This window comes from Aristolochia californica, unplaced genomic scaffold, assembly GCF_029961685.1.
Source record: "Aristolochia californica isolate CCGP_79_NKW_82.1479 unplaced genomic scaffold, dmAriCali1.0.hap1 SCAF_4, whole genome shotgun sequence".
Taxonomy (NCBI): Eukaryota; Viridiplantae; Streptophyta; class Magnoliopsida; order Piperales; family Aristolochiaceae; genus Aristolochia; species Aristolochia californica.
The window spans coordinates 40,095,498-40,109,652 of NW_027182103.1; the positions used below are offsets into that span (position 1 = coordinate 40,095,498).

Consider the following 14,155-nt stretch of genomic DNA (forward strand, 5'->3'; position numbering starts at 1 on the left):
GTTGATGAAACGTGGAAGGTTGGACCTTTAAATCTATTCCAAACTAGGCTGATCCAACTCGATGCTCACACCCCATTTTGGGCATCATAGTTGTTCAATACAGTTCCATGCTGACATCCATGATGGCCCTTTCTATGACATCTTCACTTCGGATCAAGTAATCTTTTTCACCTTTATAACGGATTCACTTTGGCAATAGGTGGCTCTTTTCATGGATTGCCTCTTATGGGCTTTGAACACAAGAGTCACTGTAAATGTTATATATGGATTGTTACAACAAATTATTGTATGTTTTATAATTTTAAATTTATTACTTTCCATACCCACTTTGTAAATTTGCCTTGAACCCTGTTCCCACAAAAACCTATCATAGGGTGGGGATGTGGTTGGATTTTCAGATCTGTGATAGATTTTCGTGGGGATTGGTTTAAGTTAGGTTCATGGGGTGTGGATGGGAATTTAAAAAAAATAACCCCAATCTGACAAATGCCCACCCCTATGCAGAATAGCTATGCTTGTTTTTGTTTTCAGTTGTTAGATTGAGGTTGTTAAGGAATACTCCCACATGGATTAATGAGTACAAAAATTTTGAGTTTATTAGCTGGAAAAGAGGTTTTCTAAGTTTGCTAGTCATTTTGGGATGGGCCTTGGACCCAACGTCACATGGTATCAGAGCAAGTACTCATATGTGGGCCTACACCTAAACTATCCACTTGTAGAACCACAAAAGAGGGGCTACACCTAAATTATCCACTTGTAGAACCACAAAAAGGGCCTACTCGTGAGGGGGAGTGTTAAGGAATAATCCCACAAAGATTAGTGAGTACAAAGATCTTGAGTTTATTAGCTGGAAAAGAGGTTTCCTAAGTTAGTTAGTCATTTTGGGATGGGCCTTGGACCCAACTTCACAGAGGCAACTTTGTTCTTCTTGAATTGAAACTACAGTAGTGTGTTAAAGTACATTGAATCATGGCTGATCTGAATGAGGTCAAGTTGATAAGTGTGAAGTTGGGTCCAAGGCCCATCCCAAAATGACTAGCCAACTTAGGAAACCTCTTTCCCAACTAATAAACTCAAGATCTTTGTATTCACTAATCCATGTGGGACTATTCCTTAACACTCCCCCTCACGTGTAGGCCATCTTTTGTGGCTCTACAAATGGATAATTTAGGTATAGGCTCTCTTTTGTAGCTCTACAAGTGGATAATTTAGGTGTAGGCCCTCTTTTGTGGGTCTACAAATGGATAATTTTAGGTGTAGGCCCTCTTTTGTGGCTCTACAAGTGGATAATTTAGGTGTAGGCCCCTTTTTGTGTCTCTACAAGTGGATAGTTTAGGTGTAGGCCCCTTTTTGTGTCTCTACAAGTGGATAGTTTAGGTGGAGGCTCTCTTTTGTGGCTCTACAAGTGGATAGTTTAGGTGTAGGCCTATATATGAGTACCCGCTCTGATACCATGTGAAGTTGGGTTCAAGCCCCATCCCAAAATGACTGGCCAACTTAGGAAACCTCTTTCCCAAGATCTTTGTACTCCATACTGATCTGAATGATGTCAAGTTGATAAGAAAGATAATTCAATTACATAAATACTGTTAGGGGCTAGCTTATACACCATAAGCTTTAGAGTTGATGGAATATCGAAAGGTAGGCCCTTAAACCTATTTATATTAGGTTCACCCAACTTGATACCTATACCCCAACGGGGTTCCAATAACTATAACAATCTACCATGTTTCTATACTGTTTCTATACTTTATGATGACTTTTATTCCAGATTGGGTAGCCTTTTTTCAGCTTTGTGATTGTTCTCACTTTGGCATAGGATAACCCTTTTCATAAGTGCCCCCTCCAGGATTCAAACACGATATGTGGTGCTTGCTTTGATACCACTGTCATACCTAATCATTACACCAAAAGCTCCAAAGCTGATAGAACGTGAAAAATTAGGCCTTATCTAGCCAATCTTGCACTCATACCCCAAGTTGGGCCACACAAGTTCATAACAATTATTTCAGTCAAGTTAAATGGGAAGAATTATGCCCCATGTTGTTCAAATCTTTCTTGGATCAAAGAAGAAATTGAAGTTTTCTATTTATGATCTACCTATTCCAAGAACAAGAATGTGAAATTGGCTACTAACCTATGATGTCTTCGCTGCTGAACAGTATGAAGTGACAAATAATTAGTCAAGTAGTCTTCAATAAAATTGCTAAGGGAATTTGGATCACTATACAGAAAAGCTTTTTAAAAGATGGTAATATGGAGAATCTATGATTTATACATTAAATATTTTACAATGCAAAGGGGAGTGACAGAATTTTTTTGGAGATATGGACTGTTTGGCAGGAAATTGTTTTGTATCATCACTGAACCTTGTCATTTCTAAGGTTAGGTTTTGATGATGTATTATACTTGCGGCTGTCTAACAATTATTATGATTTACTAATTGGATTTGTAGGATGAAGAGAAATGGGAGGAGGAAGCTCAAATAAAGGATGGTAAAATTAACGAAGAGGATTTGGCCTTGAAAGAGATTACTTTATCAACAGCAAGAGAAGCAGAGGAAATGAGAAAAGTGAACATTTTGGAGAAAGAAGAGAAACTCAGTAACCTTAGGTGTGCTGTGGCTGTTCTTGCATCAGCATCTGTAAGATATAAGTTTCTGTCAAAGCCTAGTTTTTAATGAATTATTGCCTTCTTCTAAAGAACTTACACCACCTCCTCTCAATTCATTTTTGAAGTCAGTTAGCAGGGAACGTGAAGAGTTTGTGCGCCTGGTCAACAAAGAGGTATGTCTTCTCATGGATATGTTGCCTTATTGCAAGCAGATTTCTTACATATGAAAGAGTGCAGTAATTCACTTATATCTGGTCTTCATTTATTTGATAGTTCGTCACTTATATTTCAATTTTTTTATGAATTCAGTTAGAACTATTATGTCTATTTGTGCATTCTTATTACTTTTTTCTTTCATGTGAAAACTTCAATTAAATTTACTACATTTAACGTTCTTCTGTGCAGATAGAATTTTATAAAAACGTAGTTGACAAGGAGGGCACAGAAGGTGTGGAAGAGGCTAGAAAGGCATTTAGAGCTGCACGGGAGGAGAGAGATCATGTTGCTGAAGCAGCTATTAGCAACAGAGTTTCTGAAGCACTTATAAACAAGGTATAATGCTGATAAGCTTGCTACTTGTGCATGGCTCCTCAAAATGCACTTATCATTGCGGTCACTATAGTTTCCTCTTCAATGTGTATATTTTGCTTTACAGAGTTATCGTGGGCCAGATTGTGGGTGCAAAATACTTTCTTCTGAACAATTGCATGAGTAGCATTTTCATATTACATATTTGTTGTGTGGGGCTGTAAATTGGTGATCTATTCTATAAAAAGTTTTCATTTTTCTTTCAAGTGTCCAGGTTGATGGTATCCTCCAAAAACTTGAAAAGGAAATTGATGTCGTGGATGCTACGATTGGTGACCGTTGGCGACTACTTGATAGGTATTTGATATCACTATGTTATGTTGTTCACTATGTACTTGATTTTTACCTTCCTTATATAATCATCAGATCTTATATGGATGGATAGTTCAGATTATATTCCTTGTAAATTTGACATGATTTCTTTGCATAAGCCAAATTTATTGTTAATCTCTATTCGTTCGAGTAAGTGGACTAGCAATTTATTGTTAATCTAGCTGTTTCACATTCGCAAAAAAACAGTGTATCATGTATGATCAAGTAAAGAAGTGAAATTTTATACTTCTGGAAATTCAACGAGAGTTTACCTGCAGAGATAATGATGGTAAGGTATCTCTGGAGGAGGTAGCAGTTGCAGCCAAGTACCTCAAAGATGCCATAGGCGAGGAAGGAGTCCGAGAACTAATGAGCAACCTTTTGAAGGATAATGGTGGGAATCTTTTGTTCAACCTTAGCCTTGGTGCTTTAGCTTCTTATCTTCTTTATATCCTATTTTATGCAATATGGCTTTTACCATAATTCCGTGTACAGAGGGCAAAATTCTTGTGGAAGACATTGTCAATCTGGAACTCGAAGAGAAGATAAGGAAGAAGTAGATCCAGTGGTGGGAGACGTCCGTAGAGACATGGTAATGGCCTTTTTTGTTTCACCTAAATTTCTAAAATTGATTGATAAGTGAGCCTGAGAGAGTTGTAATTGTTTTTGAGTACTGAATGGAATAAATGCAAGTTTCTGAGACAGTAAAGATTATGAAGATTAGTGTGAACATCAAGTAATGCTTGAATCTCTTTAGTTTTGACAGTTTAAAAGTGTCATAACACATTTCTAATAGTCAAATCCGAGTAGAAGCAATCTTCCATCATCTTCAATAACTTTAACCTCCATATGGATTTCCTTCTCCATCTTCATCACTATTTTAAGCCCTTTCGAACGCGTCGCCTCCTTAATCTGTGTGAGCACCGAAGAAGTCCTCGAACAAAGTCTTCTATGTCTTTATCCGAGCTTCTACCTTCAACCATGGCTCTTCTTAATCTGCATTCCTCTTTCTCCTTCCATCAGACTTTGATGCAACTAAGAAGGGTCTGTCCTTCGATGTCTTGCCGCTTCTTTGCCAGACATCCTCTTCGTACTTGGCGCAGTTGGCTGTTTGATAGACCCAAATATTGGCATAAACACCGTTGGTTTTTAAGAATGCAATAGTTCTTAATGTTACCTGACTGGAGATAGAGAAACATATTAACCTACACTTTTTATTGATCCATTTTTTTCTGTCATGAAAGCAATGCTTTCTTCGAGTCTTCTTAAAATTTCTCTTCTTGGTTTTAACATAACATTGCTAGCAATTGGTGGTTTTATTTCACCTCTCCCTTGAGCTATCATGTCTTCTTGATAGTCTACTATATTACAAGCTCTTCCACAATCTACTCTAACTTAGAAAGTGAGTAATAATCTTCTATATACTTATCAGACCTAAGCAATGAGTTAATTATAGTGTCAACTTTAGTTCTACCATGGTATACCGACTCTTCTGCCATTGCAAGTATCTCATGGATATGTTTTCTAACTTCAATCCCTTCCTCACATTTGGCCTTTGTGAATCGAATGTTTTACCAAATGTTCTTCCAACTTGTCCTAAATTTCTTTTGTATGTCATGCGAAGAGATTTGTTAACTTAGAGTTGATTTTCATTCATATTTTGATGATAACAAAATTTAATAATGCTAACAATTCTAAATTTAGCATTTAAGATGTTTTTCCTTCAAGAGAGAAAAATCAAAGTATCTTTAAAAAAACCAACAAATGTATATCAAGACCTCAAACTCATGTATCAAGTCATCTTGAAAAAGCACCCACAAAGGAAGGAATGAAGACTTGAAGATTAGAGTCTAAGTCGTATAGAATAGTCTCAAGAGCTCTAATTAACGTAAGAGGAAAACGCCAAAACTTCAAATTTGAGGAACAAATGAGCATTTAGAGTTTTAAGACATATTTCCTTCAAAGACACGTTTTAAATGCATTATTAATGTTTTTAACTTGTTAGAAACCCTTAAGATCATTTTTATCACGGTTAGAGCTTAGAGCGTAACTCAAAAAACTAGTTATGGCATGATCGGTCATTATTTGGTAATGATCGACCATCTAGAGTGCAAACTGGCAAAAAATATTAAGTTCGATCAACCTAGTAGATTGATTGATCAAACATAACTATGCCAGAATGAGCTATACAATCCCCATTGAATGTCCATGCAAATGAAAAAATAAAAGGCATGATCGATTATACCCACAATATTAATCGATCAGACAAAACTATACCAAATGGGATATAAAGCATGATCAGTCACACCCATAACATTGATCGATCATAGTTTTTGCACAGCCTAACCTTCATTGCATGATTTATCAATTGGGTTTGATTGATCGATCAAGTTTAGTTTTCTAAAGGCTTGACATCAATAAGCCTAAGGACTCATAAAAATATAGTTGTTACATATGATTGATCTATCATACTTTTTTATTGATTGATCATTGGCAAATAGTTATATAATTGTTAGTTTGGCTCGGGGAAGCTATATATACCCTACCATACGTGCCTTAAAGCATCAATTGAGCTATTATTTGCAAACCTATTGCATTCAAATCAATTCTCATTTGAAATTCATTCTAGATCCACTTTCAAGAGAAAAGAAATAGAAATCGCAAATTCCACCTCTCAAAGATTTTTTCCTTGCATCACAATACTTCAAGTTCCATATAATCATTCTCAATTGTGCTTCAAAGGTTGGAAGCTTGGATATCTTAAAGGAGAAACTGTCTCTCCATCAATTCAAGGGTGTAAGTTTTTCTTTTTTTGTATTTTCACTTTCTTACTTCATAGGTTGATATATGACTTTTAATTCTAGATAGAAGAATTTGCCAGAGTTAGAATCTAGCCAATTAATCTCTAGAGAGATATGATGAACATACATGTGGTTTAAAAGAGAGCCAAAATCTCTTTATGTAAATTTTAGATAGTAGAGTTGTAGTAGAATTTTCGAAAACAAGGGTTTTTGGGCGATGAATACCAATAGGGGAACATCGATAATAAAATATCTTTGTGTTCAATTTGTGGTGTGTGTATGCTTTTTACTTTACACTTACTATAATTTTAATTTGGCACACTACATTTTAAATTGAAATACCTCAACTCACCCCCACGCCCCCCGCGCCCCCCCCCCCCCCAGTCCAACAAGGATATAAGCTATGTAATATCATTTACTACTTTCTAGTATTTATATTTCTTTAAATCCCTCTTTGTGATTTCTTATCTCTTAGGTTAGTTTTTGGACAAGGTTTTCTTGGAGGTTCATTTATTCGAATGATTTCATAATACCCATAGAACTTCAACATCAACTCTACCCTTTGTGACTAGTCTACATAATTCCATCAAGCTCATCAGATTTAAGAATATCAACAAAGTTAGAGTCACCAATTAGTATAGGCAAAGATGGCCCCTGCAACCCATAATATTCATAATCAATTTTAGGAGAATAGATCAATCCATCCATCCTCTTAGTAACTCCCACTTACCCATTTGGGATTCATGATAAATACTAACTACATTCAAAGATTAATAACAATAAATTATTTACACAACGAGTAATCAAGAGTTAATTTACAGTTACACATTGGAGATTTCTGAAGTTAACTCAAACATATAAAAAAAACTAATCTAATCATAAAAAATGTGTTACCAATGGGGAATTTGTAAATCATATAATTAAATTAATATTTAACACATAAATACCTAATTTAATTATATAACTAACATTATCAGTTGGGTCTTTTTGAAAATTTAAATAACTAAATTAGATACAATATACACATATATTCCTAATTTAATTGTATAATTTACATTACCTGCTGGAAATTTTTTAAATCATATAATTAAATTAGACATAATTTATATAAATTTATTTAATAATATAAGATTATATAATCATTGGTATTTTGCAATTTAAAAAAAAATCAATTTTACATAGAATTATATTAATAAGACCATATACATTAGTGCACCACATGGCAACATGCCCGCATGATTCTACACACAACAAGATCTTTGAGTCAAGTTTCAACTAAAAAATAATCATTAAAATAAGATTTCTAGAAAGAGAAATTGACATTTGAAGCAACAAAGCTCAAGAGCAAAAAAATTTTGTTTAGCAGCAGAAAGCTTCAATTTTTTGAACGGTTTGTACCAACGTAATTGAGAATTTATATTGAGAATTATTTCTCAAAAGAAAGTTATATGAGTCTAATTTCTATCCTAATAAACTGTTTCTCAATCTGATTTTTTTAGAGAGAGATATCCACATTAGAAGAATCAAAAGTCATGCTAGTATCCTGTTGCATGCGAAGATAGATATTTAAGCCGAATTTTTTCCTTCACTTTTTGAGTTGCTAATGTCGGATAATTTTCCTATTTGTTTTCAAAATCTAATGAAGATTTTACCAACTTGAGTATCTTCCCTTCCTTAAAATTTTCTTTTGTTCAATCTCATATTATATTAGTTTGTTTAAGATAAGTCTTTGCATTATGAGTTTAGTTTTTTTTTTTTACAAAGTCTGAAATTTTTGAATTAGAAAGTCTTGTTTTCTCATTCAAAATTCAAAATTTTATTGTCCTAAAACCTACCTTATTCTAGAATTTATCTTTTGAATACTTATTTCCAAATTGGTCTAGTTGTGTTAAAAAGTAATTGCCTTGTATGAGAAATCAATGTTTATAAAGTTTTCATTATTTTGTTCCATCTCAAAACTTTCTTATTGGGGTTTTTAAAGTTTCCTTAATCATCATGTTCATAGAAGAATTATTTTTTTACCTCCCACTTGTGTAAAACAATCACTTTTTATCCATTTATTAGTCTAAAAGTGCCTCCTTCTTACTTGGAAGTATGAAGAGTTGTATTGTGCGCCTCCTTCCATTTGAAGTATAAGAGTTGCTATCTTTTTATTCACACCCTTAATTTCTCAAAGTACTTTCTTCAATTTCTTATTGTTAAAATCACTTTAGAGCAATGCCTATAGACCCACTACCTAAAAAGTATAAGAGTGAGCCCAATATCCAGCTTGAGTCATGTCTTTTTATTTTTCACCCAAGAGGTGTTTTTTGTTTGAGCTACTCTTAGAAAGTGAGTTGTCACTTTGTTTTACCCTAAAGTTGGGCTATTTTTTTGCCATTGAAATTGAACAAAGTGTATTTCAGAATATGACTGTTTTAACTAGTATATGGAGTTTTGTCGTACAATTAGGAGTGATTTTTTTCTCTCACCATTATGTTGTACTACCTGAGTCTCTTGGTAAAGAACAAAGAGATCCCTAGTTTGAGGGGGAGAAGTAGAAGAAGAAGTATAAGAAGAAGTATAAGGCGAAGATAACCAATAATAAAAAAATTCCACATGTTATGGTAATCAAGTTTTATGTGACTGAAATAGCCAACAAAGGGGGAAACAAGATGAAGACTACAAGCAAGATGTAAACAAGAAGAAGATAAAGCAAATCAGAGCAATCAAAATTTATTTTTCAAGCACACAAGTTTGTTGACCAAGATTATTTTCAAAATGAAGTTACAAATACCAGCTTGAAGGGGAGTGTTAAGCGACACCCATGTGTGTAGGGGTGGCATGACTAGTAAATAAGGAGAACTTTTATGGAGATGGCATATAATTGTAATTATGCAAGTTGGAGTATGTCTTCTTATGTTTTTTTTTTTTTTTAAGTATTTAGCCCTAAGAGCAATGTAGTCATTGTAAACACCTTCACGCAACTATAAATATAGCATCAAGGCATGGGGTAGAGCATTGAAGCCTCTTTCTCTTGGCTCAAATTCGTCTATATACCTCTCTCTTTTTTCCTCTTCTCTCCCTTGGTTTCTTCTTTCCTCTCCCCCAAGAGCTAGAGTTCCTCTCTTCTCTCCTTCCCTCGAGATCGTTGTGTTTGTGTTGTCCATAGAAATCAACAATATTACAAATGACTTAATTAGATTATCTTTTTTTTTATTTTCACTTGTCTATATTGATAAAATTTTGTTTAGTGTTATTCTTTTTTGTTAAGGATAAGTGTGACATCAATAGATAAAGTAATGTGATGGCATGAGCTGCCGCATTAGACCAACATGCACACCTGGTTCAGGGACTGGGGGGGTCACCTTGCTACACTTTCGACCCCTTATATAGGGGTTTCCATTGAGGACTAGCAATAGCTTTCCAAAATGTATTTCAGGGACTTAGTTTTCATGTAATTTGAACTTTAATGTTTTTTTTATAGAATTTTTAACTATATTTAATTTGTTTAACATTTAATTCTATATTGAAAAGACATTCCCTTGTGAATGCAAAAATTGTTAGAAAATAAAATGTTTGATATATTGTTAGAAGATGAGCTCAAGCCCACACTCCAAAGGTGAGAAAACCCACAAATCCAAGAGGTGGCATATTGGTAAATAAAAAGACTTCTCATAAAGATGGCATGGAGTTGTAATTACTTGTCTCCTTTATGTCTCTTCTTTTGTAATGTTGTAGCCCTAAGGGCATTATAAAAAGCTATAAATAGAGGCTCTTGGCCAAGAGGTAGGGCATCAAGCTCTCCCCCTTTTCTCATAATCGTCCAAGCTCTCTCCCTCCTTGGTAGGCGCTCTCCCTTCTTCCTCGTTCAATCTCTCTCCCTTTGGTAGTAGATCTCTCCTCTCTCTCTTTTCCTTCTTCTTCTTACTTTGGTTGAGGTTCTTATCAAGGGAACCAACATGGTATCAAAGCTTAGAGTTTAGGATCCCCCGTGTTAAGGTATACGTAAAAAAATTCTGAAGATCTCATACAAGTTACTCGTAAAGGAAGGAATCCAACCATGAAGAGATAAGTAATTTTTGGTTATTATTTACACATTTTCTTTGCTATATGTCGAACCTTTGATCTCTGGATTATATCAAGAAAAGATGGCCTTCATATGAGAAGTTGTGAAGGCTAATTCTTGGTATTAAGAAGATGTTATAATCTTGGTCTTCTTGTAGCTAAATTACAAGTTTGATCAAGATCGGTTGTTCCAAGTTTTTTTTTATCAAGATTGATGATTTGTGAAGATGATGTTTATGTGATGGAAATGATTTGAGTTTCAAGTTCTTACATGAGACTTACCTCGATTTCCTAATGTTCAAGATCCTTTCTTTGGTAACTTGGATTCAAGACAAGTTGTTTATACTCGGATTAGTCTACAAAGCATGAGACAAGTTCTCTCTTTGAATTTTTCTGAGTTAAAGTGATTGATAATTGTTGAATTTAGGACCCCATGATTGAAACCTCGAGTAAGATGAGAGAGGGAAAAGAAAAAGAGAAAACAGAGAGAGAGAGAGAACTTGGGTAGAGAGGAGAGAAGAGAAAAGAGAAAAGGAGTTTAGGCTAGAGAGGGATTCTTCATGGAGAGCTTCATTGACTTGATGTAATCAGAGTACATGAACCCCTATTTATAATAGAGGAAAGTAGTAGAGTCCAATTACAATTAAACTACCCTTTTCCCAATTACACCCAAACTCTAACACTTAAAGATAAGTCTTAGCATAATTAAATAATTTAACATAAATAGAAGACTAACATAACTAAAACACCTTTAAATTGAAACTCTTTTGTGAGACTTGCTTCCATAATAATTTTGGCTCTAAAAGACTTCTTATTGTGAAAGTCATGTAAGACTCATCATGCCAACTCACATGATCATCGTGGGTCCCCTAGCTTGTGTGATCATGGTGGGTCCCACCTCATAACACTACCCTCAAGTTGGGGGTGAGAAAACATCGTAAATGCCCAGCTTGCTATAGATGGTGACAAGAACTTATGAGTAACTAGTTTGGTGAGAATGCCTGCAACTTGCCCTTGTGATAAGATATGTTTGAGAGATAATATGCCAGCTTAGAATTTCTCTCGTATGAAATGGTAGTCTACCTCAATGTGCTTTATTCTCTCATAGAATACCAGATTTGAGGTGATATGTATTGCCACCTGATTATCTCAATGTAGATCCGTAGGGGCTTCTTTATAGAATCCCAACTCAGTGACAAGGGATCTAATCCATAGAAGCTCACTAATTGTGTGTGCCATGGCCTTGTAGTTTGCTTATGCACTTGACCTTGCAACTACATTTTGCTTTTTGGTTCTCCGTATAACCAAGTTCCCTCCAACCGTTGTACAATATCCCGAAGTAGATTTTCTGTCATCCGGAGATCTAGCCCGGTCCGCATATAAGGACCCTTCTATGTTGAAGTGACCATGGCTCTTATAGAGAAGCCTACTTCTTGGAGCTCCTTTCAAATATCACAATATTCTTTCTAATGCTTGCCAATGAGTAAGTTGTGGTTTGTGCATGTATATATGATATATTTGGCCTTGTTACACATATAAATGAGTTTCCTCACAAGTCTTTGATATTTTCTGATATCCACATCTTCTCCAGTGCTTGCAGATAATTTTGTATTAGAATCCATAAGGGTTTCTGCTGGTCTACACCCCATCATTCTTGTCTCCTTCAGTAGATCAAGGACATACTTCCTTTGAGATAATATAATCTCATGTTTGGACTGCAATACTTCAATACCTAAATTTTTTTTTAAGTAGCCCAAGATCTTTTGTCTTGAATTCTTCACATATTTTTTCCTTGGTTTCTTGAATGCCCTCAGGATCACTACCGGTTAAGACAATATCATCAACATATACGGTTAAAATCACCTTGCCTTTAGGTGTCTCTTTAAGAAATACGGAGTGATCTACGGAACATCTATGAAATTTGACCCGTATGAGTGTTTGGCTAAATTTATCAAATCATGCACGAGGAGACTTTCAGACCATAAATGGATTTCTTCAATCGACATACCAACTCTCTCTCAAATAACAAATCTAGGTGGTTGCTGCATATAAATTTTTTCCTTTATATCCCCATTGAAAAAAATATTTTCACATCAAGCTGATAGACCTGGCAAGAAGAATTAGCAGCAAGAGATAATAAAATATGTACCGAGTTCATTTTGGCCACTGGAGATAATGTTTCCTCAGAATCAATCCCATAACACTATGTATAGCCTTTAGCAATGAGGTGGGCCTCAAGGCGAGCAACTGACCCATTCAAAATTGAGTACCTGCATTTCTTCATCCATTGTCGCATTCCACCCTGGATGTTTCAGAGCCTCCTGATAGGACTGTGAGACTGAGATGGAGGAGATAGATACAAGAAATTGATAACATGAAGAGGATAAATGATGGTGAGACACAAAATTGGATATGGGGTGAGAAGTATAGGGCCTGGTGAAAGTTCTAGGTTCTTTTCTTAAGGCAATGGGTGGAGTATCATATTGTGGTTCAAAAAGAATAGGAAAAGATGGACTTACCTCAATGGGATCCGAAAATTCCACAGGTGTGGTATCAACCAGCGCTTTAGGGGGTTGAATTGTTTTCATAGCACATGGCACAACCAGTCAAGGAGAGGCTACTACAGAAGAGAGACCTAGAGGAGCATTGTCAGAGTAATATGAATAGCCTTCAAAAAAAGTTACATCCCTGGATACAAGTAACCTTTGGAGAGTGGGATTGTAGCAAATATAACCCTTTTGGGTGTGAGAGTATCCTAAGAAGATACACTTGACAAATTTTTGATCAAATTTACTATGTTGTGGGGAGATAATCTGGACAAAACATGTACAACTGAAGACTTTCAAGAGAAGCGAAAAAGGATCACCATGTGGAAACAATAAGGAATATGGGGATTTATCAGCGAGAACCAAAGAGAGTAGCCTATGTATAAGAAAGCATGCAATAAGGATGGCATGCAACCACTAAAAGTATGGGACTTTTATGATATACAATAAGTTGCGAGCTACCTCAAGAAGGTGACGATTCTTCCGTTCTGCTTCATCATTTTATCGGGGGGTGTAGGCACAAGATGTTTGATGGAAAATGTCATTTTCTTGACAAAAATAGTCAAGATATTTGGAAGTATATTCTTTGGCATTATCAGACCTAAGTACTTTGATTTTTTGACCAAATTGAGTGACAACCATAGCATTAAAGGATTTAAAAATGTAAGGTATTTCATATCGCTCTTTAAAAATAAATAGCCAAGTGGTATGAGTAAAATCATCAATAAATGTAATAAAGTACTTGACTCGGGAAATGTTTGAGACGCTCAAGGGTTCCCATACATCTATGTGGATCAACGAAAAAGGAGCAACACTTTTAAGTTTTGGATGAGGTGAGTATGTGGTCCTTTGGTGTTTACTTAGTTGATACACTTATTTAACTTTGACATATCCTTAAAGGTAGGAAAAAGAAGATGAAGATATTGTGCAGATGGATGTCCCAAGCGATTGTGCCATAGCTTTGTCTCAGTTTCCTTGGTTGAGACGACATTTATTTGAGTCACATCTAGGTAGTAGAGCCCCCTTGTTCATGGCCTCCACCAATCACTTACTTCGTTGTAAGATCCCGAAACACATAGGAAGTGGGTGAGATGTTGTATTAGCTAACTAACAGATAAAAGATTCAAGGGAAAAGTATGAACAAAAAGAATATTTGTGAGTGGAAATGATAGTGTAACAAAGGTGGATCCTTTCCCAAGAACTTTAGTTTGGGGGTCGTTAGCTATACTAACCAATTTATTTGAGTGA

The 14,155-nt window shown here is 35.3% G+C and overlaps 1 protein-coding gene across 6 annotated transcripts in view; it reads left to right on the top strand.

Annotated features, from left to right (window-relative positions):
- The window catches only part of LOC137962779 (uncharacterized), a 31,126-nt gene extending 26,848 nt beyond the window's left edge, over window positions 1–4,278 (top strand). For 5 of the 6 annotated variants that reach the window (XM_068809847.1, XM_068809850.1, XM_068809848.1 and 2 more), the window contains 6 exons: window positions 2,456–2,644; window positions 2,739–2,786; window positions 3,019–3,165; window positions 3,416–3,498; window positions 3,792–3,907; window positions 4,009–4,278. In XM_068809847.1, coding sequence (XP_068665948.1) covers window positions 2,456–2,644; window positions 2,739–2,786; window positions 3,019–3,165; window positions 3,416–3,498; window positions 3,792–3,907; window positions 4,009–4,073 — 648 coding nt within the window. In that variant the 3' untranslated portion in view covers window positions 4,074–4,278. Of the gene's footprint in view, window positions 1–2,455; window positions 2,645–2,738; window positions 2,787–3,018; window positions 3,166–3,408; window positions 3,499–3,791; window positions 3,908–4,008 lie in introns of those variants that run through there. The other variant, XM_068809851.1, reaches the window with a different exon arrangement.
- Window positions 4,279–14,155: the final 9,877 nt, after the last annotated feature.